The sequence below is a fragment of the Oryctolagus cuniculus genome, chromosome 5 (assembly GCF_964237555.1).
Source record: "Oryctolagus cuniculus chromosome 5, mOryCun1.1, whole genome shotgun sequence".
In the NCBI taxonomy this organism is placed as follows: Eukaryota; Metazoa; Chordata; class Mammalia; order Lagomorpha; family Leporidae; genus Oryctolagus; species Oryctolagus cuniculus.
The window spans coordinates 114,270,010-114,293,360 of NC_091436.1; the positions used below are offsets into that span (position 1 = coordinate 114,270,010).

Sequence of the window (23,351 nt, forward strand, 5' to 3'; positions counted from 1 at the left end):
TTTTTGTTCACCATATAATAACCTAGTGAAAACTGATGGGTACAATAATAGATACCAGGATGTGGGATATCACAATGACAAACACTCTAAAACATTGGCTCATGAGTGTATGGGGAGTGCTGGGAACACTGTAATTGGGATGTAGAAAATTATCATTCATATTTTTTAGTAGTCCACATTTGCTTTTTAGTTAAAGATTTGAGGAACAGAATGCTAATAAATATTGCCTCTGATAATACTTACAAAGTAATTAAATAAATGTCTGCTTTTCAAAAATAGAAAAAAGGGAACATTTTGACATTATGTGACTATAAAGTTAGAAAATACAAGTGCTGCTTGTTCTTCAAAAATTGTTTGAATAGCGTGGGTTGAATAAAAGTCAAATAAAACTCCACACTCAAAGATTAAATAAAAATTTGTGAAATCCTTTTAATGAATTAATGTGACTCTAGTCAATCTTTTCAGTTGGATAAAATATGTCAGAGGAAACAGTAATGGCATAGCTTTACACAAGCATACTAAGCACAAAGAACTAGCAATAAGATTAGAGAAGGGAAGAAAAGCATCGTCAAGAATTGTGGCATTTTAGGATACAATTTACAGACTACATGAGGCTGAGCTATATTCTTTTTTTTATTTTTACTTTTTGACAGGCAGAGTTAGACAGTGAGAGAGAGAGAGAGAGAGAGAGAATGGTTTTCTTTTTTCCGTTGGTTCACCCCCCAAGTGGCCACTATGGCTGGTGCATTGCGGCCAGCGCGCAATCCGAAGCCAGGAGCCAGGTGCTTCCTCCTGGTGTCCCATGCGGGTGGCAGGGCCCAAGGACCTGGGCCATCCTCCACTGCCTTCCCAGGCCACAGCAGAGAGCTGGACTGGAAGAGGAGCAACTGGGACAGAATCCAGTGCCCCAACCAGGACTAGAACCCCGGGGTGCTGGCGCTGCAGGCGGGGGATTAGCCTGGTGAGCCATGGCGGCGGCCTGAGCTATATTCTTTGTACCTTTAAAATCCACTGCATATATTTGTAGATGATTTTTATTGAATCATCAAGGTTCAACTTAAATGCCAACTGCCTTGGATTAAATACTCCTTCACTACATCTTATTTGGATTCTCTGTTCCTTATTATATTTATGAAGGTGACTTCTACCCTGCAACTGACTATGCCCCCCTATGTAATTTGAATTTGTCAATGACTTTTAAATTTTGTAAGATATGTATGCAAAAGCTACATGATAAATGTTTGATGCTTGAATAATTGAGCAGATTAGTACAAACCTTCACTGACATAGCAGAATAATCTAACCAGTTGCAATAATCCCAGTTCAAAACTAAAAACAGTTTTAAGAATTCACAATTCTACCTGATTCCTTAACTTAAAAAATAAAAAATTTTCAAGAGTAGATTTAACCTGTACAGTAAAATGTGTTACATAAATCTCATCAAAAATATAATCTTTTAGACTTCTAGTCTCAGGAAATTTTGAAGGATTTTTATTTGCTACTTTTCATTAATAATTTTCTTCATAGACAAAAGTCAAGTCAATTAATCACAGATTTAAATTTGGTTATAAATTTAAAGGCCTGTTTCAGGTCATAAAATTCATTACCTAAATACCACTTTAAAAAATAGTCGACATATTTCCATGGTGAGGGCCTTGATATAAGAAGAAATCACAATCATTTGTTGCACATATCTTGTTTGTTCAATAAATTCCCAAATTTTGTTTTTTTTTTATCATATTCTAAAGGAAACAACAACCAAATTATTGGAATTTACATACCTGTCGGCACCAGAGTTTACGAAATATTTGTAGATAAGCCAACACCATAAGACACAGTGGTGCCATGTATGTCACCAGAAAGAAACAAATGTGATACATCTTGGGGTAAATGTCACCTATGATGAAAATTGAAAACAATGCAATCTCCTGTTACAATGGATGAATATTTTAACAGACATATCTATCAACATTTTTCAAAGTAAAAATTTATACTTTATGTGATTCCCTTGGCATGTTTTATACACTACATTCTCATGTTAAATACTCTACAGTATTTAACTGCTTACTTATTACTTCTCCTTACTAGAATATAAATTCCCCAAGAACTGGTAGGCTGTTCCTAATTTTACCTCCAAATACAAATGTGGCAACATCTGGAGAAAGTAAATACAACCAGTGGTTCCTTCTGTTAACTTATAGGCACTTACTCAAAGTTCTTTAAACTTGCCATGTCTGTGCTTGTAAATGATTGTACACATGAGGAAAGAGTTTTAGGGATATTTGAAGTTAATTTCAATCCAGTATGGATTTTTTTGTTTATATCCATGTCACTTATTCACAAAAACACAATTAGATTATAGTGCTTTTTTATTTTTAAATCTAAAATACACAAAAGGTACCTATTATGCATTAGGCAGTTAATAGAGAACCAATCAATTCATTAAAGGTTTTGCGTCATTTTTTTTTTAAGATTTATTTATTTATTTGTAAGGCAGAGATACAGAGAGAGAAGGGAGAGAGAGAGAGAAAGAGAGGGAGAGAGAGAGGGAGAGAGAGAGAGGGAGAGAGAGAGAGGGAGAGAGAGAGAGGGAGAAAGGAGTCTTCCATCCACTGGTTCACACCCCAAATGGCCACAACGACTAGGGTCAGGCCAGGCAGAAGCCAGGAGCCAGGAGCTTTATCCAGGTCTCCCACGTGGGTGCAGGGACCCAAGCACTTGGGCCATCTTCTGCTGCTTTCCTAGCCACATTATCAGTGAGCTAGATTGGAGGTACAGTGGCTGGGACTCGAACCAGCGTCCAAATGGGATGTTGCCTCTTTAGGCAGAGACTTAAACTTCTAAGTTGTATCAAATTAATATTCTAGTATTTCTAGACTATGTCTATTATTGACTTTAAAATGATTTAGAAATCATTTTCCTTAAGCTAGCATTTGAATTCATTACAGTAGACCATCTACTTATACTACAACGTAAAACAAGAAACAACAAACTCTGCATAGATTCCATGGATACTACATCCAATAATTCAATATGAGTCTAATTTATTGATAACAAAACAAATTTTGCTTTGTATTTCTAAAAATTAAATCCTTTATTTTGCCTTTGATTTTGGCAAGGTGTTAGTTTCATGCAGTTATTGAGAGGTAAAGCTATCAGTTCCATGCATTTTATTCTTTTTATTACATCAGAAAAGTGAATAGGAGGATAAAGGCTTGCTTATGAGATAAAATTTGTGTTAAGGGCAACTTATAGTCAGGATTAACAATGACCTTAGTAATCAGTAATACTTATTAAAGCATTTAACTCTTACTGAATGCATTTTAAAAATATCCACAAGTTTAATATCCTCCACAATCTAGATTCCATAGCCTTGTCTCCCAGAGTCAATTGTGTTTGAGCACATTATTTTCTGTATTCTTCCTTGTAAATCGCTGTCAGCTTTCTCAGAATAGACATTTTTCTCCACTGAAATCTTCAAAAGGGAAAGCAGAGTGCATATGCTGCTAAGTGGTCTAAGAGACCAATCTGAGTTGTCATTTTTATCCTCTCTCTGGCCCAGGATGCACTCACCTATGTCATCAGTTTCTAACTTCCTTTCAAGTTTATCCTGTACCAGCAGGCCACTTACATAAAACGTTGTAGAATCCAAGCAGCCCAACTGAAGGAAAAACAAATAGATTTTCCCTTTGAAGTGCTACACTTGAGCAATATGTGGTGGGCCAGTTTCAATGGAACCGGTAGGTGACCTCAGCACTTCCCAGGCACCTGAGTGGCTTGGAACTTTTATTTGTATTGAAGAAAGTGTCACATGAACTTTGCAAATAAAAAATGTCTTTAACACTTACCTACCTGTGAAGCTCTGATGCCTGCCTCAGACTAAATTGAGTGACAGGAGAAGATAGATGTGATAGGTAATTTTCTCTCTCTTCAGCATGTTATCATTGTGATAATGGTTTGGAGTTTTGAACAGATGGGAGTTTTTTGTGGTTAGCATGTGTATAAATAGTTGGAAAACTATGCACTTGACTGCTAAGTGAATATTGTAAGAATGAACACTTACATGGAGAAAAGTTGTTCAAGAAAATTGTTCTTCCAGGATAGCATAGATTGTGTTTTCATAAGGAGATTATAATAGATAATTGGGGAAACATGATCATCTTAAATCCCTCATTTCATGCTTACAGTCTAAGGTAATTGAAAATCCTGATGTATCACTGAAAATTTAATTGTGTTTGTTAAAGATACCTTTGGTATTTTTCTATACTTGATAAGCAGTGTCTCCCATATATTTTAAGACATTTATGTGTGACCTAGAATATAGCTTTATCAAATTTGTTTCCCTTAAGAATAACCTTAATTAGTTAACTTCCATTTTGAAGATTGACAACTACTAAAAATCCGTGTCTCTACTCAGATGATAAACAGCCCATTCTAAATAAATCCTGGCATATATGAAGAACAAATGTGGATCTTTAGCCTGAAATCAAAGATTAAATAGTATTATCATGTATTAAATAGGCAAAATTTCACTTCACTCACACAAGTTAAAGTCCATTATTCAGTAGCATGTTAACCTGATTTTTTGAAAATTATGAATATTTCTTCTTCATGCTAACCTTATCAGAGACTAAATGGGCAGAAATATTATTTCCCAATATTCAATTTGGACTGTCATAACCTATCAAACCTGTTTTCCTCCACTCGCTCAATTGAGTCTAGGCACACAATCAGGCCCTGCCTTCTATGTGTGCACCCCTTTTCCTTACAGGAACATTTTTTAAACTACTTACATAATTTACCTGAATCTTTAATAGCGTTATCTTTTTTAATGGTGTTTTTAGTAAATGTTCTAGTGGATACATGTACATATATTTTAATCAATTTTAAAATCTTACAATATGCCAGATTATGATTGCTTTGGCTGTCAAAAAGGACTCCACTTTTATTTTTTAGCTACCAAAGAACAATTTGTCAGTAAGATTCAGCAGGAGATATATTATTAATTCCCAGCATCCAGACCAGTGTTTGACAAACAACAAGTGTTCCTTAAATACTGATGAATTAGTAATGAGACCATTGTTCCTTTGATTGTGCTTGGGAAAAGAGAGATGCTTTCCTTTCAATAGGTTCTATCTTGTGGAATCATGCATTTACAAACCATTCATGAAAGAAAGGGGGCCAGCATTGTGGCATACCAGATAAAGCTGCTGCTTGGGATAGGGATATCCCATATGTGATCTCCAGCTCCCTCTAATGGCCAGGGGAAAACTGCAGCGTATAACCCAAATGTTTGTGCCCTTGCTACTTAGGTGGGAGACTTGGATGTGGCTCCTGGTTCCTGGCTCCTGGCTTCTGGCTTTGGTCTGGCCCAGCTCTGGTGTTACAGCCTTCTGGAGAGTGGATCAGCAAATGTAAGATCTCTGTCTCTCTCTCTCTCTTTAACTTGACTTTCAAATAAACAAACAAATCTTTAAACAAAAAAAAAATTGGGAATAAATTTTTGGAAGAAATCTAAACTTGCAGAAATATGAACATATGTGCTCAAGTAAAGAGTGAGCAAAACATGTAGAAAAACTCAAATTCATGGAGTAATGGAATCAAAGGTCAGATTTGCTTTGGTGCCCAAAATTTTCTGAAATCCATGTGTAGTTTTTAGGGTATGTAATTTTTGAATTTTTTGAAGAGTTCTCGTACACATGGAATTCAAAAAACAAACATTAAGAAGCTATGAAGAAGGCTTTTAAGCTATTAAGTTACTAATGTCAAAATCAATATAAAATAATAAAAAACAGATTAATTTAATGCCACATCATAAAAGCCTCTCTAAACATTGTAAGTAAACATGGACTATATAAAATCACTTTAATTACTTTTCTAAAGTATTTAAGTATTTAGACTGAGTTGGATGTTAAGGTATTCAGCAATACTTGTGGTTTATTTTCAAGAAAATTTTCATGGTAGAGTTAAATAATAAAATACTAGAGTTACAAAAACTTCTATGTGTATATAGTTATTATTCAAAGGTAATTGAATAGAATGTGCCTACTTAATCATAATAAATGACAGGATTAATATAATAAATCATAATAAATGACAAGATTCTCAGGTTAATGCTACTTGATTATTCATAGCAACATAATGAAAATTTATAAATGCAAGTTATATATCATGTATACATAAATGAAATTAATTACTAAAATACCTTAGAGAAAACATACTCACATATATTAAGTAATATATGTTATCTAATTACCCTCTCTATAAATTTAAAAAAATCCTAACTTTTGAGTTGGAAGTTTTGATTTAAATGTACATATTTACTTCATAATCTTGAACAAATAATGTAAACTTTCTACATATTTAAATTTGTATTTCTGGAAATTTAAGAAAACCTAACATGACTAAGTCTACATTATAAAATAAGCTTTTCATTCCATTGACTATCTGAAAAATATGAAAGCTAGAAATCAGTCCAAATAGATTTTCCAAAAGACATGATTTTGGGTTTTAACTTGGTTTTCATATTTTTGCAACTGAATTATAAGTGCCAATAAACTATATAAGCCCTATTTTATGGTGGCTATGAAAATCCGAACTTTCAGTTTGTAGCTGTAATAGAAATGCAAGCTCATGGGCTTAAATGTACTTACCTCCCCAGCGCTCATCACATACTGTGAAGAGAGTGGTTTTATTGGCTAAGCCAGGGAGCATGGTACTGCACTCCATGACGATGGCCTGAGGAATCATTATGATGCAGGAGACAATCCAGATGATGACAATGCTGTTCCGGGCCCGTTTGGCTGTGCTCTTAAACATCAAAGGATGACAGATGGCATACCATCGATCTAAGGCGATGCAGCTCAGTGTGAGAACAGACACAGACACTGACACAGTCTAGAGAATGAAGAAGGAACATAGTACAAGAGAAGCATCAGGTGTCAAAAGGATCACTCATTGTCTTTACTGCATTAGAAAAATGGTCACAGTAGGTAAACAAATTCAAAGCTGTCAAAAGGTGAGGATGTGGAGAAAGGGGAATCCTAATACACTGTTGATGGAAATGCTAATTAGTGCAGCCATTATGGAAAACAGCATGGAGCTTTCTCAGAAAACTGAAATAGATCTGCCATGTGATTCAGCTGTCCCATTTTGGGGAATATATCCAAAGGAAGTGAAGTCAGCATATGAAAGAGATACCTGGACTCACATGTATATTGCAGCTAAATTCACAATGGTAAAGATGTGGAATCAACCTAGATGTCCATCAGCTGATGACTGGATAAAGAAGGTGTAGTATATAAATGGGATGGAATATTACTCTGTGATAAAAAGAATGAAATCTTGACATTTGCAATGAAAGGCATGGAAGTGGAGATAACTGGAATAATTGAGATTAACCAGACACAGAAAGATAAATTCCACATGTTTTCTCTGATATGTGGAAGTTAATAAATATATATTACATATGCAATATGTAGCATAAAATGCGTGGATGTCATATTATTTGGTATATAGCTATTTATAAATATTTTCTTCACTGAATTGTACCCTTACTTAAAAACATACTTCCTTCACTCTTCGATTCATGTCATATTAATATCTGTTTTCAAAAATAGCATGTGTGTATAATATGAGGCAAATAAGGAAAAATTTTAAAAATTATTTTTAAAATCACTAAAAATATAACTCTGAACTCTGAATGAAAAATATAACTATGAACTCTTTAAAGTTCCTTCATAAAAAGTCTTAAGAATAAAGTAATACTGATTTTGACAAGTAAAAAATTATAATAGCACTAAAAATATGATACCACAGAACAAAGTCTGAGAACTACAAGTTTTATGGAAGATTTTTAAAGAACTGAAATAAAACAAGATACAGAATATTAAAAAAAATCCACACATGTGTCGTCTATATCTTTCATGGTAACATCAGAAAGAGGAAGAATATATTGGAAAAATGCCTATTTCCTGTCAAATTTGGAAAAAAATGCCATGAAAACTTCTTAAATTTCCTTGACACCAAATATTTTAATTTATAATCGGTATTTGTTGAATAATTACTTCCACAATTTTGTCTTAAGACTTTTTTATTGATATAAGAAATCATATCTTAAAATTAAACAAAAAAGAAACCCATATATTTTTTCTCAAATGGAACAACCTCTTTCTCTTACAGGGAATAGTATGATGTGTCTATCCTGTAAATTTTCAGGTAGGAATTTTAAAGAAACATTTTAAGCATAGCTATACTCACATGATCAATATATGTAATTATGCTTAGTGTGTTCTCCTTTCCTGGATAAAACATTGATACCTATATTATTCCCAAGATTCTCTCTTCCTATATAAAAAAAGTTTTCATTTCTCTTATTTTTAATCAAAAATTCTTATTTGTTTTCTTTTCAGAACATGTCACACAGTATATGATTTTGTTTAATTTGCTTATTTTGTCTGTTTTCTCTATTGGAACAATTCACCATGACAGGATACACTGCTTCTATGCTTCTGGGTTTTTTTTTTTTCTTCTTTTTCATAACTGGCTCAGAATTTGATGTGTATTATGTACTTAATAAATATTTTTAATCAATTATTAGTGATCAGCCTCAATTTAAGGTAATAGATGTGACATCTTCCTCTTTCTTATGTCCTAGTGTGCTGACCCCATAATATGCACCAAAGGTAAGTTTCTATGCTTGTTAAAACAGGAATTTCTCATTTGATGTATTGACTATAGCTACAACTAACGGGAAAGAGTCTAAGAGCCAGTGCAACACAGGAAGAGCTTGGGGCTAATATGTCAGGATGATCTATTTTCGTTCTTCCACCAGCGAGCTGCACGATATTGGGTAACCCACTTTACAGCTTGTGCTGACTGTGAGTGTGCCTGTGTGTGTGTTTCTTAAATGAAGGATATTTGACAGGGTTAGATTCTTACCAATCCTGATTCTTTGATTCTGTCTGGGAGAGGTAACAGAGTGCAATCAATTTGGCAACCAGGTTTCCTGGGCATGAATCTGAACTCACTTCCTGAGTGTGTAATTTTAGATAAGCTACTTAATCTCAGTATTGCTCAGTTATCTCCTCTATAAAAAGAGTATAATAGTAGCATTCAATCAGGTAGGGAGAGTTGATTGAAATGTAAAATGCCTGGCCCAAAACTGGCATATAAGTGTGTGCATTTGTTATTAGTTACAACAATTATAGTAATAATAATGCTAATTGCAATATAGGTGTTCTCTTTTATTTTTGGACACAGAATTATAGATTTTTGGAATAGGCTGCTTTTTAGAGAAGAGTAGTGATAGATATGATAAGTAAAAATGTAAATTCTACTAAATTATTGGAGGCTAATTTCATTTTAAGTATAGGCTTACAGGACCAGAATCCACTGGAACAGCTTAGGTTAGTTGATGACTCATACTCCCTTAGAGCACCTTTAACTCTATTTCTCAAAATAATTTCACTCCCACCCTGTAAACTTCCATTTCTTCTGTCCAGATAAATCAATCACTAATGCTCCTCCATACCTTAACTAAACTGGGATTAGAACTATGGCAGTGTAGATCTGCAGAATTGATTTCTCATAGCTACAGGTCAGGACTTATATTTATCCACTCTAGCAATGAGAAGAAATGTTCAAGGCTTTATAGTTTAATTTTTATGAATTCTAATCAACCTGGATGAAAGAGAGAGATGTAACATGACCCAACTCTATATTTCTTAATTCTATTAGGTGATAGTAATCAATTCATATCCGTGCACTTGAAAGACTGGTATCTAGTGCCAGCAGTTACCCAGGATATATTGCCATTAAGTTGCATAGCTGACTCTAACAGTAGAATCCATTGAATGGAGCTTTGACAAACAGTGACTTAATATTAACTATTTAATGTGTAAAATATGAGTATACAATTAACATCTAATTTAAAAGATTTTGGAGGGAGGGTATAAAATTGTATCTTATCACGTGTATAAATGAAAGTTTTGCTAACCTTTAGCACTTAAGGCATGCACTTCTGAGTCCTTTTTTGTGTATTCTGATATTAGCTCAAATCAATCTTTTAGTAAGTCATTTTAGAAGTGAATCTGTGGACTATGTGTTATAAATGAAGTGTAATCAGGCAATGGGAATTTTTGCCTTCAGGTATTTGGTCTTTCATTTGTATTATGGGTAACTTATGGACAAAGTAAAGATAGAGGATTTCATTTAGGATAAAACAATATTACTTTATGAGAGCACATAAAAGCATCAAAACTATTTATTAGAAAGGTTCAGCAACAGAGAGAGACAGAGATCTTCAATTTTCTGGTTCACTCTCTAAATGGTTCTAACAATTAGCTCTTTGTCGGGCCAAAGTCATGAACAAGGAACTACATCTGGGTGGCAGGAACCCAAGTATTTGGGCCATCATCTGCTACCTGCCCAGGTACATTAGCAGGAAGCTAGATCAGAAGCAGAGGAGCATAGATTCCAACCAGCCTTCTGATATGGGATCCAGGCATCCCAATTTGGCATTTAAGCTTTTGTATAATAACACCTGTCCCTCAAAGGATCCTAAAATCCATGGAAAGTGGAAATGTAAATTTTTCCAAGTCAAAAATCTAGGTAATAGACACTGATAGATTTGAAGGTGATAAAATATGGCTGAGAAAGTGAAGCGTGTCTATCTGCATAGCTCACACCACCCATGTTTCATTTGGCTTTTGTTCTTTTCCTGGAATTTCCTGTGAAAAACCTTTTCTGCAGCTGAAAAAAATTCACCATGAATAAATAATCTCCTACTGCTATCAATCTTGGTTATTGGACGAGAAGTAAAACACATGATAATTATTAAGCCAACAGCCTAACAAATGTTAATGGTTTTGGAATTACAGAATTCTTAAAGATCCATAAGGATCATTTTATTCAGCTAAGTTTTATTACAATTGTCATATTTTTAAATATTTTGAGAATTTGCCAAAGTGTTACTGTGTATCACTCATGAATCTAAAGTTATATTGTTTTTAGAAGAACATATAAATCATAGCAAATTAGCAAATGTGCCTGAAGTCTCAAATGAAACCAAATAACTTTAAGTGGTGGCAAGCATTATGTAATATATGTTAACTATTCAGTAAGATACAAATTTCATATCAAGAATAAAAGCTACCAGTTTCAGAATATCACAACTGGGGAATAAACCTACTCCAATTAAATGATAGACGTATTGCCTAGTTTCATTGCTCATTGCTTTTGGGAAATCTCTATGGAAAAGGTACAATAAATGTTGAAAAGGTGGAGATACTGCTGTTACTAGGTTGCAGTCTTTTTGTAAATTTACATCTTTACACCAAAAGTAGCGCTGCATGAGTTGATGAGTGAATCTAGTTTATTCTGCCTTACAGTTACTCAATATATTTTGCTCATTGGCCTGAGTTGAACAGGGCTAGTTGAGAAGTTTATCATATTGGGACACTGTTTACAGACAAGCAGACTAAATTTCTCAGGAAATGAGGATATCTCTTCAACTGCAGAACTTGCTATTAAGTTGTGCTCTATGAAAGAGTTATAAAGAATTTGACTACTGCAACCTCTCATTTCAGGCAAAAGCATAGTCAGTGATTTTAAGAGCTACCTATGACCTTCATCACTCTGTGGTTACAGGCTGCTTCCAGTCTGTCCTCCTTGTGCATAGTGGACTCAGAATTCCTACTCTATATGATGAACGGCACTGCACCTGCTAGAAGGGGATACACTCCTCCATTTTTATCCCATTCACCACTGGGGAATTCTCTGGTTCACTGGAAGAGCATGAAATCTTCTCAGCTAGCTGAAGAGTCTGGGCAAACGGAGTCATCCTGAAACTTAATAGGAGCCATGAAATTTCCTTCTGGGTGATTACAGGAACCAAGATAAATACAAAGCTTTCCAGAACTAGCACAGAGGTGAGGCTGGCGTTGTGACCTAATGGGTAAAGCCACTGCCTTCAGTGCTGGCATCCCTTATGGGCAGCTGTTCCACTTCCAATTCTGCTCCCTGCTAATGCACCTGGGAAAGTAGTGGAAAAAAGTCCAAGTGCTTGGTTCCCTGCACCCACGTGAGAGACTTTCCTTCAACCATGTGAGAAACTAGGAAGAAGCTGCTGTCTCCTGGCTTCAGCTTGGACCAGCCCCAGCTGTTGTAGCCTTTTGGGGAGTGAACCAGTGGATGGAAGATCTCTTTTTCATGATCTCTCTGCAACTCTGCCTTTCAAATAAATAAAATAAATCTTAAAAAAAGAAGAAGATAGACACACACATACTCCCTCTTTCAAAAATGAAAAAAAAAAAGAACACAGAGGTGGTGAAATGTTAGAATTGTCTAATTTTCCCACTGCCTCTCTGCAAATTCCATCAGAATAAATATGTTTCTTACTGAATTTTGTTCTATGAGAATAATTTCTCTATTCTTTCATTTCTTTTTATCTAAAAATCTGGTACAGTTCATTTTTTTAAATTCGTTCATGATTTTTAGCACATTGCCCCAAACTAACCCTATAATTATATATAATGTATGCAGGAAACATAACTTCTATGACATTTTACTTTCTATGCTGTAAATGATGCTTGACCCTTAAAAATTATCACTTCTCTTTGTAAGAGGTTATTGAAGAACTATTGAGCTAAAGATTCCTTTGAACCGTATCAGTTCCAAAAGCCCAATTAGTATAATTTCTAGTAACGAGCAACTTATCGCATCCCTCAAATTTGTATTATTGGAATATTATTTTCTGTTCTTCTAGATATTATGGTGACTGTCCGGGACACTAGATAGAGTAAGTTCTGGGGTGGTGGGTGGAGGAAGTCTATGGGATGACGAGAAGACGGTGGCTGTCATTTCACTCACATTCAAATGCCTTAGGGACTCGACCTCTTTGGAAAATGTGGCTGTGGCTACCATCTTGGGAATCTGATTTTCAAAGATTATAGAATTATATAAACAATCAGAAAACAATTCACTGAATTTATTTTTAAAATATATATTTAATTGACAGAGAAATAGAGAGAGAGAGAGAGAGAGAGAGACATCATCTGCTGGTTTATATGCCAAGTGCTCACCATTGCCATCAGCTGGACCTCAGCCAAACCTGGGAACAGAAACTCAATCCAAGTCCCCTACTTGTGATAGAAACTCAATTACTCAGCTATCACTGCTGTTTTCTGGAATCTGCATTAGTAGAAAGCTAGAGACAGTAGCTGGAGCTGAGAATCAAACTCAGGTACTTTGATTGGGAGTCATAATCTCTAGACTAAACATTCATTTCTGTTCATTTTTAAAACGGCAAGTAGATAGTGAAGCATTTCTTTCACTAATGAGCAATGAAATATTTTATAATGCTGCTGTTATTGTTCCTTAACACCCTATGCTTTTATTATATAATCATTTTCCAGAGGGTTAGCACTGTGCCATGAGATACATAAACTTTGAAAGTCCATTGTCACAGCAACCATATGAGCTGGATCTTCTTAAAATTATTATTCTCTTTAAATAGGTGAACCTTAAAGAGTTTATTTATTTAGCTTAATACTGCATAGTCAATGAATGTCATAGCAATGGTTTCAAGTCTGGTAGTTTGAGTTAGGACCTATATTAAACCTATTTACTATACTAATTTGAAACACAGTTCTTAAACTCTTCAATAGGAAATGAAGCCACTTATAAACACATCATTTCAATAACTTGAACTGAAAGAGCCTAGCTTATTAATTTGTTGAAAGTATGGATCAAAGAAATAAAACATTTGTTCAGCATATTATGATAACTTGGGTAGTTTTATTGTTATTTTTGTCTGGAATTTAACTTCTCTAGAAAAATCTTAAATATTTTTCTTCTTTAAGTTTGCAAATTCCAATATGGTGTATTTCTTTTTATTTCACTAGTTAAATAACTGGAAGGCCATGACTGTGAAAATACTCTGTGAAACTATAATGGTATATATACCATTATAGTATCTTACAGACTAGCAGACATACATATATATATATATATATAGTAGTAGACATATATATATAAGTGTAGTAGACAAATACATATATATATATATATATATAATGGTATATATATATATATATATACACACACACATGCCATTATAGTATCTTACAGAGTAGTAGGCATATATATATATATATATATATGTCATCACACATTTGTCCAAACCCATAATATGCACATCACCAGGTAACCCTAGTATAAACTATGGATTCTGAGTGATGATGATGTGTCAATATAGCTTAATCAGTTATAACAAATGTACCACTTTGGCAGAGGAAGGGAAGTGTTAGTAATGGGGAAGGGTTCACATGTGGGAGCAAATTTGAAATCATTGTGCTGTGTGCTTGATTTTGCTGTGACACTAAAACGGCCCTAAAAATATATTTCTTCAGAACCTTCTGTATATGAATCCAAAAATCATGGAAAAAAACGAATTACCTGTAAATAAGGAATCACTTTGCAGAGAGACTGTCCAAAGAACCAGGTCTCAGTAATATCCACGACCAGTGTGGCTGGAAGGCAGGTGATGGTCACAAGAACATCAGCCAGAGAAAGGTTGACTATGAAGTAGTTTGTCACTGTCCTCATGTGGTGGTTCTTCCACACTGCCACACAAACTCATTTGTAAAGAAAGCAGAATAATTAGATGGAGACAATAGGCACCAATGAAGAAATATTTTTAAATTTGTACATTTATATCATAAGCAATAGACAATTTAAACATGTTCTGTGTAATCAATGAACCAGTCCATCTACTCCATTGTTGAAGACGTGCTTGAAGTTAGTTCATTTACTTTGCAAGCCATTTCTCAATCGAACCTGAGGCTGCACTTATTTTCATTTCATTTTAAATTGAATGTCCCAGAAATTAAACAATAATCTTTGATTCAGCTTTCTATTTTCTCACTACTAAGTATGTAGTAGAACCTGAAGGGGTAGTGGCTAAATTATATTGACTAGACGCTGGGAATTTTCATTAACTTGTGTGTTTTCCTTATCCATGCCCTTGAACCATATCTGCTCTCAAACTCTGTGTTTGGAACTTTAATAGATAAAAATCTTTGCCTTTAAAAGAAACGAGCCAACAATTATTCAGCTCTAACCATTGTCAAATACTGAGCTATGAAATTCATATATTTATGTTATTCAATCTCAACAATAATCTGAGGGATTCATAAATGAAATAAGACATGGGGGATTCATGGAAGTTGTGTAAGGACACTTTGTTCAAAAAGAACAGAATTATAGTTACAACCGGGATTTAGCTCTAAGTGAAAAGATGGTCTCTACTACACAACTCATCTCATGGAATTCAGGGAGCAGTAACAAAACTCGTATAAACTCTAGAAATGCAATTCTTTCTCCTTTCTATTACCCTGATGACCTAGAAACATCACCTTCCAAAAAAACACACTTTTTAATACTTTCTCCTTTGTCCTCTCTGTGCACTAGAGAATATCTACAGTTTAAAATTTGGGCTATTTCACTCAGTTCCATAAAGCAGCTGAAACAATATCCAATATCCCACCCCCTGTCCTCCACCTGATTCAAGTATACAAAGGTTATAAAATCACTGGTTCTCGAATTGAATATGTGTATGCACAGCTACTCACATCTGTTGATGGATTTGCTTTACTGAAAGTAACTGTGAATTTGGGGTATCATTAATCTGTCAGTGTTTTCACTTACACACCCAGATGATGAAGTGATTAGTAACTTTATATAGCAATGAAACAACTGAAATAACGCATTTTGTCAGATTTTAGTCACTGAATGAAGAATTCAATTATGTACCATTTATTAAGAGTTTTGTGTGTTGGAAAATGCTTTTACCACCTCCTGAAGCTTAAATTGGCTGTCAGCTACCAACAGATGTTAATTTAATAAAATGCCTAGATTCCTGAGGAATTAGTTTTGAAGATGCCACATCTTTCTCCCCAGGATACTTGTACCTGAAAACTCAGGTGAGCCTTAATTAGGGTAAACTATAGCCTTTATTATTTGAAAATAATTCTGTTGAATGATTATTTATGTTGAATGATTTATCTTCTATAAACACTAGAAATATATACACACAAACATGCACATTCATTCTTGCAGTTGACAAACACATTTTTATAATTTATTATGAGAAAATTACCAAAAATATATTTATTATATTTGATCAACAAATAACTGCAATCATGTAAGCTTAAATCTAGGAAAGAATATACTTAGTACTTTAATTAAATATTAAATGCAATTAATGTAGTTCTAGTTTGACTTCAACTCTATATTTAGGAGGTGAGAAATGGCAGTTATGAGATGATGGTGTGAATGTATTGTGTCTAACCAAGATTAAAGAAAATATTTGCACAAACAGCACTTTTTTCATGCTTACTATGTGGCATATCTTCTGTGCTAAACACTTTAAATTATTAACTTGTTTAATCATAATAACACTATGAAGGGAGTCCTATTATCATCTCTCTTTAACATATGCGAAGCTAGGGATGGAGAGGTTAGGTAACCCACCTAAGGACACAAGACTAACTAGCAACTACTAGAGCTTGAATCTGAATCCTATTCACAATTTTGGCATGCCCATGCTTGAAGTAGAAAATTAATAATAATAATAAAAGAAACTGCCAACCTCTATCTGACAGGACTTTAACACTGAATTCTTGAATTGGATCTCATTCACTCTAACTTGCTATCTGATGCCTGAGTAATCACCTCTGCAACACCCTTGATCCAACATGCTTGAGCATTTATAATTGGTGGTAACAGTTTATTTTATTGAGTTGAAATGGTTCCCTTGCACATCTGTATATTATTCCTTAATTCTTGAAACCTAAAGAATAAAATTTACTTATTTTTCTACATTGTGTTATCTGCATGTGTTTCCTAGGGCGGTTGTGGCAGAGTATTATAAACGAGGTGTTGAAAACAATAGAAATTTACTGTTTCACAGTTCTAGAAGCAGTAAGTCTGAAATCATTGAGTCAGCAGGGCTATGATCCTCCCAAATCCTGTAACAACATCTTTTTCTTCTCTCTCACTTCTCAGTCTTTGGTGTTCTCAATCTCTGCCTTAGACTTAACATGGTATTTTTCTATATCCCTATGTACCATGCTATGGTAAGGATATGGTCACACGGGGTTAGAAGGTCACCCTATTATAGTCTGACCCCAACATAACAAATTACACTTGCAATGGCCCTGTTTCCAAATAATTTACATTCTGAAGTTCTGGGGGTTAAGATGTAATCAAATCTTCAGGTGGAGGATGTGTGAGTACATTATTTCACTCATATTAGTATTAGCTGAAATATTGAAAGACAGAATTATGTCTATTCCCCTAGCCTTTGTCTCTGCATTAATGATCTCCAGAATCTTCATGTTCAACTCTAGAGGTTTGCATTGAACATAACCAAGATCTTTTATTCTGAACACATTCCAGATTATTGACAATGGCTCTACATGAGCCATTTGTAGATGAATAGACATCTCCAGGTAGTCTATCCAAAGCACCAATGGATGATTGCTTTGGTCACTATCTCTCTGTTAAGACAGTTTGAAATCTTTTCAGCTTTCTTAACTGCCAAGTCAAGATTTTTTTTTTTTTTTTTTTGGATCACACCTTATATCAAGTTACTAGGAACTGGTTTTCTTGAGTAGATGCTAAATTAAATCTGAATCTTGGGAGACGGGATGTGGATAAAACATGAAAAATGACAGAGAAATTAGGTACTCATTAATATTCTCTTATATGTAATTGATCTATATTTCTCAGTTTCCATATATTACCTTCTGATGAACTTCAACAAGCTCCAAAATCTAAATTTTGTACTACATTTGAAATTAGTCCTATGAATGACCATTATACAACAACATTAAAGTCCATTTGCATGTAGTCTGCATCTAAAATCCTTCTTCCATTACCTAGGAATAAGTGAAGAGCTGAGCACACAGGGAGAAAGATAACAGAGGACAAGAATTAAGACTTAGTGAAGCTCCATCTCTAATACAAACATTACTGAGCTGAAATTTCAAGATGCAAATGAACCCATTTCTTTCTTTATCTTTCAATCCATTGTTTGATTTCCTCCTCTTTCTCTGTTTTAATTATATATATAGCCCTGAAAGGTAAGAATATTGTTACGATGCCCATGACCCGTACCGCAGATTCTGGGTTTGATACCTGGCTCTATATCCTAACTGCACATTTTTGCTTATGCAGATCCGGAAAGGTAGTGCTCATGGGTCAAGAGATTGGGTTTCTACGACCCACTTGGGAGACCTGAATTGATTCCTAGGCTCTCAGCTTTCTCCTTTCCAGCCCTGGCTATCATGGGCATTTGAGGAGTAAACAAGTGGATGGGAGCTCTCCTTCTCTCTCTCTCTCAAATAAACAAATAAGAAAAGTATAAAATACCTTTTCCATTATAACCTGTGCCCTAATAATCTTTTCTTTTAATATTGATGTCATTGTATATAAACAAAGCCAAATTCACAAACCAATACTTGCTCTAAGAACAATTTGACCATAAGTTATATCCTGCTAATCTACTGATATTAAGACTTGACTAAGAACATGTAAGATGCCCATGTTTATAGCAGCCGAATTCACCATAACAAAGATATGGAATAAATCTTGTTGTCCATTAACTGATGATAGGATGAAAAAAACGTAGTATGTACACACAATGGTGTACTACTCAGCCATAAAAAGAATGATATCCTGCCATTTCTAACAAAATGGATGGAACTGTTGACCATTACGTTAATGAAAATCAGCCTATACTGAAAGACAAATATCACACATTTTCTGTTATTTGTGAAAGTTAATATACAGAGATTATACAAACAGTGTAGATGTCATATCATTTTGCATATGGTCATAATATTGCATCACTGAATCATACATGACACTATGCCTTTCTTTCCCAATGCTTTGATCTTTCTCAGGAATTCCTCATTTTATAATACTTATATTTTCTGTTTTACAAGGAAAAATTATACATGTTTATGTATTTAATTTCTACACTTGAAGTAAATGTGACAAAACGTTAGAAATTGCTTAATTATACAACAAATAAGAAACTCAGAGTAAAAAAATAAAAAGAACACATGAAATGAACTTCTGATTCTGTATATTATTGAACATATACTTGCCTTTGAAATGTCAACTACTAATTCACTTTAAAGCTTATAATATTGAGATGTGATTATACATGCTATATAAGTAATGATGATTGATCTTCTTGAAAAGATCTGTACTAACTATATAGATTTAATTTCAAGTATTTGTGGATGTATTTAATTTTTTATATTAAAATTGAAATAGCATGGACATGAAAGGACAATGATCGCATGATTCTACTTATAGGAGGTACCCTTAGCAGTCAAAATCAGGAGACAATAGTAGAATGGTGTTTACCAAGGAATAGGAAAACAGAGGAATGTTCTGGAGGTGGATGGTAGTAATGATTGCATACCAATGTTGATGTGCTTACTGTCACTGCACTGTACATCTAAAAATGGTTAAGATTACAAGTTTTATGATGAATTCATTTTATCAAAATTTTAAATTTTTCTTGCCATTATAATTGAGTCTATGAAATAGAAAAGAAAATTTTTTCCACCAATAATCATGTTCTTCAAAAATCTTGGAAGCAGTATGGAGAGATCCACATATTATCTAAATGATTTTTTTGAAAAATATGTTTATATGAACCAGTGAGTATATAAAATAGTGAAATGAAAAGTTTCAAAATATACTTTATTCTTCATAAACATAACAGCCATGAGATTTTTATTATTTGTGAAACAAAATTATTGTTTGTTAAATTGTTAGGTTGTAGGTTAAGAAATATTGTAGTAAAACATTTTTTCATCTTTTTGATTTTTTTACATATATGCGTATACAGATAAGTAAGATAACAATTTCTTGACTCTTGTTTGCTATATTACACACATATAAAATAAACATTTCAGAAAATCTATCTACAAAACATTGTAGTTCCGCTCTTTGCCACAAAGTGTCAGTGAAAGCCTTTGAAAATGCTCATCTTGGGGCTTCAGGGACAAACATTATGGTCATTGTCTTTAAAATACAGAAGTGAATTTTTTTTTCAAATTGTAAATTTAGAGCAAAGAGTGCTCAACAAATGATAAAGTCACCAACAACTCCTAAATTAGATACAAATAAATGGCTGAGTGAAAGTGAAATAAAACAATTTTTCTTTTTTTTTAAAGTTATTTATTTATTTATTTAACAGGTAGAGTTATAGACAGTGAGAGAGACAGAGACAGAGAGAAAGTCTTCCTTCCGTTGGTTTACCCCCAAATGGCCGCTACAGCCAGTGCTGCGCTGATCCGAAGCCAGGTGCCAGGTGCTTCTTCCTGGTCTCCCATGCGGATGCAGGGGTCCAAGAGCTTGGGCCATCCTCCACTGCCCTCCCAGGCCACAGCAGAGAGCTGGACTGGAAGAAGAGCAGCTGGGACTAGAACCGGGCATCCATATGGGATGCCAACGCCACAAGGCAGAGGATTAACCAAGTGAGCCAGGGCGCCGGCCATAAACAATTTTTCTAATGAAAATTCAAAAGAAAAAAAAAGGCAGTTGAAAGTATATAGAAGAGAGTTAGTGTGTAACTCCTGTAAAGAATCTGTCTTGAAAAGATAATGTAGTGAAGTCTCTAGAATAATTTCAAGAGCGTAATTTTAGGATCAGGAAAGTGGCCCACCAGTATAGTTCTAATAGGGTAAAAAACAACCTCCATACAGTTCAGAGATGTGTTTCTTGTTTTCACTCCACTTGATTGGCCTTCCCTCTGTCGATCAGTTTTCTCCTGTTTTCCTGAGCAAGTCGACCTGTCTCATTATCCCACCTTCTAACTCCACAGTTTGGGATAAGTTTTTGTAAACCTCTGTATATAAAGATAATTAAAAATGAATCTTAACTAAGAATGGGATGGAAGAGGGAGTAGGAAATGGGATGGTTTACAGGCAAGAGGGTGGTCATGGGGTGGGGGGGAGAACCGCTAAAATCCAAAAGTTGTACTTTTAAAATTTATATTTATTAAATAAAAGTTTTCTATTAAAAAAATCACCTCTGTCACAGAATGAATCGTGGTTCAAGGTCTATCAAGTAAGGAAAAGTAAGCCTCTGCTTTTAGCTGCAACTCCAGGGGTGAACTATAATAGAGATGAACCGCAAGAAGATCTCCCAATGAAGTGTAGACTCAAATCCTTCATTAAGGCACTACATAGAGATTTTCTGTTCTAATATTAACTGCCTGAAAAACCTGCATCAAATTATCTGAAAGAAGATAACATTAGATTCAGCATCACATAATTCCTATAATTTTCCAAACTAAATCCTACTCAAAGGGCTATAGTACAGAAGGTTAAGCCACTACTTGAGATGCCAGTGCCCTATATCAAAGTTCAGGGGCTGGACTGCTCTGGTTTCAATTCAACTTCAAGCTAATGTGCCTAGGAAGGCAGCAGATGTTGGCTCAAAAACTTGGGTCCTACCAACCATGTGGATGACAAGGATTGAATTCCTGGCTTTGGCTTCAGCCTGGTCCAGACCTGGCTCTTACAGCCATTTGGAGAGTGAGATTGCAGGTGGAAGATCTTTCTCATTCTTTCACTATCTGTATATCCCTCTCTTTCTATGTCATTCAAAAAAATCTAACGGCATACAAGGAGGTAGTAGCACATGGTCAAAAATCTATAGGAAAATAAAGAAAATATATATCCTGAAGAAATTTGGAATTTACTATATTAATTAATAATCAAGAAAATAAATGGAACTATGGGGATTAAACATACATTTATTAGAAATGCCACAAAGATATTTGACAGAAGATAAGATAGAACCATCTGGGGCCAGCACTGTGATGTAGTGGGTAAAGCCGCTGCCTGCAGTGCCAGTATCCCATATGTGCGCCGGTTCAAGTCCTGGCTGCTTCACTTCTGATCCAGCTCTCTGCTATGTCCTGAGAAAATAGTACAAGATGGCACAAGTCCTTGGGCCCCTGTACCCATGTGGGAGACCCAGAAGAAGCTCCTGGCTTCAGATCAGTGTAGCGCCAGCAGTTGCAGCCAATTAGGGAGTGAACCAGTGGATGGATGACCTCTCTCTCTCTCTCTCACTCTCACTCTTGCTCTTGCTCTCGCTTTGCCTCTCCACCTCTCTCAGTGTAACTCTGACTTTCAAATAAATAAATAATTCTTTAACAAAAAAAGATAGAACCATCTATTGGAGTATCTAAACTAGTAGAAAATGTCTAACCTAACAAAGAGCTGTATGCCAACAAACTGGGAAACCTAGCAGGAATGGATAGATTCCTGGATACACAACCTACCTAAACTGAGCCATTAAGACATAGAAAACCTAAACAGATGCATAACCAAGGCAGATATTGAATCAGTAACAAAGATCCTCCAACAAAGAAAAGCCCAGGACTGGATGGCTTCACTGATGAATTCTACCAGACATTTAAAGAAGAAATAATTCAAATTCTTCTCAAGCTATTCAAAAAAATTGAGAGGAAAGGAATCTTCCCAAATTCTTTCTATGAAGCCAGCATCACCTTACTTTCTAAACCTGAAAAAGATACAACAGAAAAAGAGAACTACAGACCAATTTCTCTGATGAACATAGACACAAAACTACCGAACAAAATTCTGGCCAATTGAATCCAACAACACATCAGAAAGATCAATCACCCAGAAAAAGTGGGATTTATCCCTGGTATGCAAGGATGGTTCAACATCTGAAAAATCAATGTGATACATCACAGTAACAAGTAAGAACAAGAAATATAAGATTATCTCAATAGATACAGAAAAAGCATTTGCTAAAAATGTGACGCCCTTTCATGATGAAAATTCTAAGCAAATTGGCTGTAGAAAAAACATTCCTAAACACAATTAAGGCAACTTAAGACAAACCCATAGCTAGCATCCTGTTGAATGGATAAAAGTTGGAACCATTCCCACTGAGATCTGGAATAAGACAAGGATGCCTACTCTCACCATTGCTATTCATTTTGTCCTGTAAGTTTTAACCAGAGCCATTAACCAAGAAAAATAAATCAAAGGGATACAAATTGGAAAGGAGGAAGTCAAACTATCCTTATTTGCAGATAACATGATTCTATGTATAGGGTATCCAAAAAACTCCACCAAGAGACTACTGGGATTCATAGAAGAGTTTGTAAAGTAGCACGATATAAAATCAATACACAAAAATCAACAGTCTTTGTATACACAGACAATGCCATGGCTGAGAAAGAACTCCTAAGATCCATCCCATTCACAATAGCCATTCAAATA

At 34.7% G+C, this 23,351-nt stretch overlaps 1 protein-coding gene and 1 long non-coding RNA gene across 5 annotated transcripts in view; one reads left to right on the top strand and one right to left on the bottom strand.

Annotated features, from left to right (window-relative positions):
- Nucleotides 1-23,351, bottom strand: part of HCRTR2 (hypocretin receptor 2) — a 127,492-nt gene that overhangs the window by 41,258 nt on the left and 62,883 nt on the right. For both annotated transcript variants that reach the window (XM_051854630.2, XM_070073932.1), the window contains exons 2-4: nt 14,458-14,636; nt 6,654-6,897; nt 1,782-1,897 (exon numbers count right to left, since the gene is read on the bottom strand). In XM_051854630.2, coding sequence (XP_051710590.2) covers nt 1,782-1,897; nt 6,654-6,897; nt 14,458-14,636 — 539 coding nt within the window. The remainder of the gene's footprint in view (nt 1-1,781; nt 1,898-6,653; nt 6,898-14,457; nt 14,637-23,351) is intronic.
- The window catches only part of LOC103349779 (uncharacterized), a 69,090-nt gene continuing 52,521 nt past the window's right edge, over nt 6,783-23,351 (top strand). For 2 of the 3 annotated variants that reach the window (XR_007922944.2, XR_007922945.2), the window contains exons 1-3: nt 6,783-7,018; nt 8,182-8,217; nt 8,657-8,684. This is a non-coding gene — a long non-coding RNA (uncharacterized lncRNA). Of the gene's footprint in view, nt 7,292-8,181; nt 8,218-8,656; nt 8,685-23,351 lie in introns of all 3 variants that reach the window. The other variant, XR_007922946.2, reaches the window with a different exon arrangement.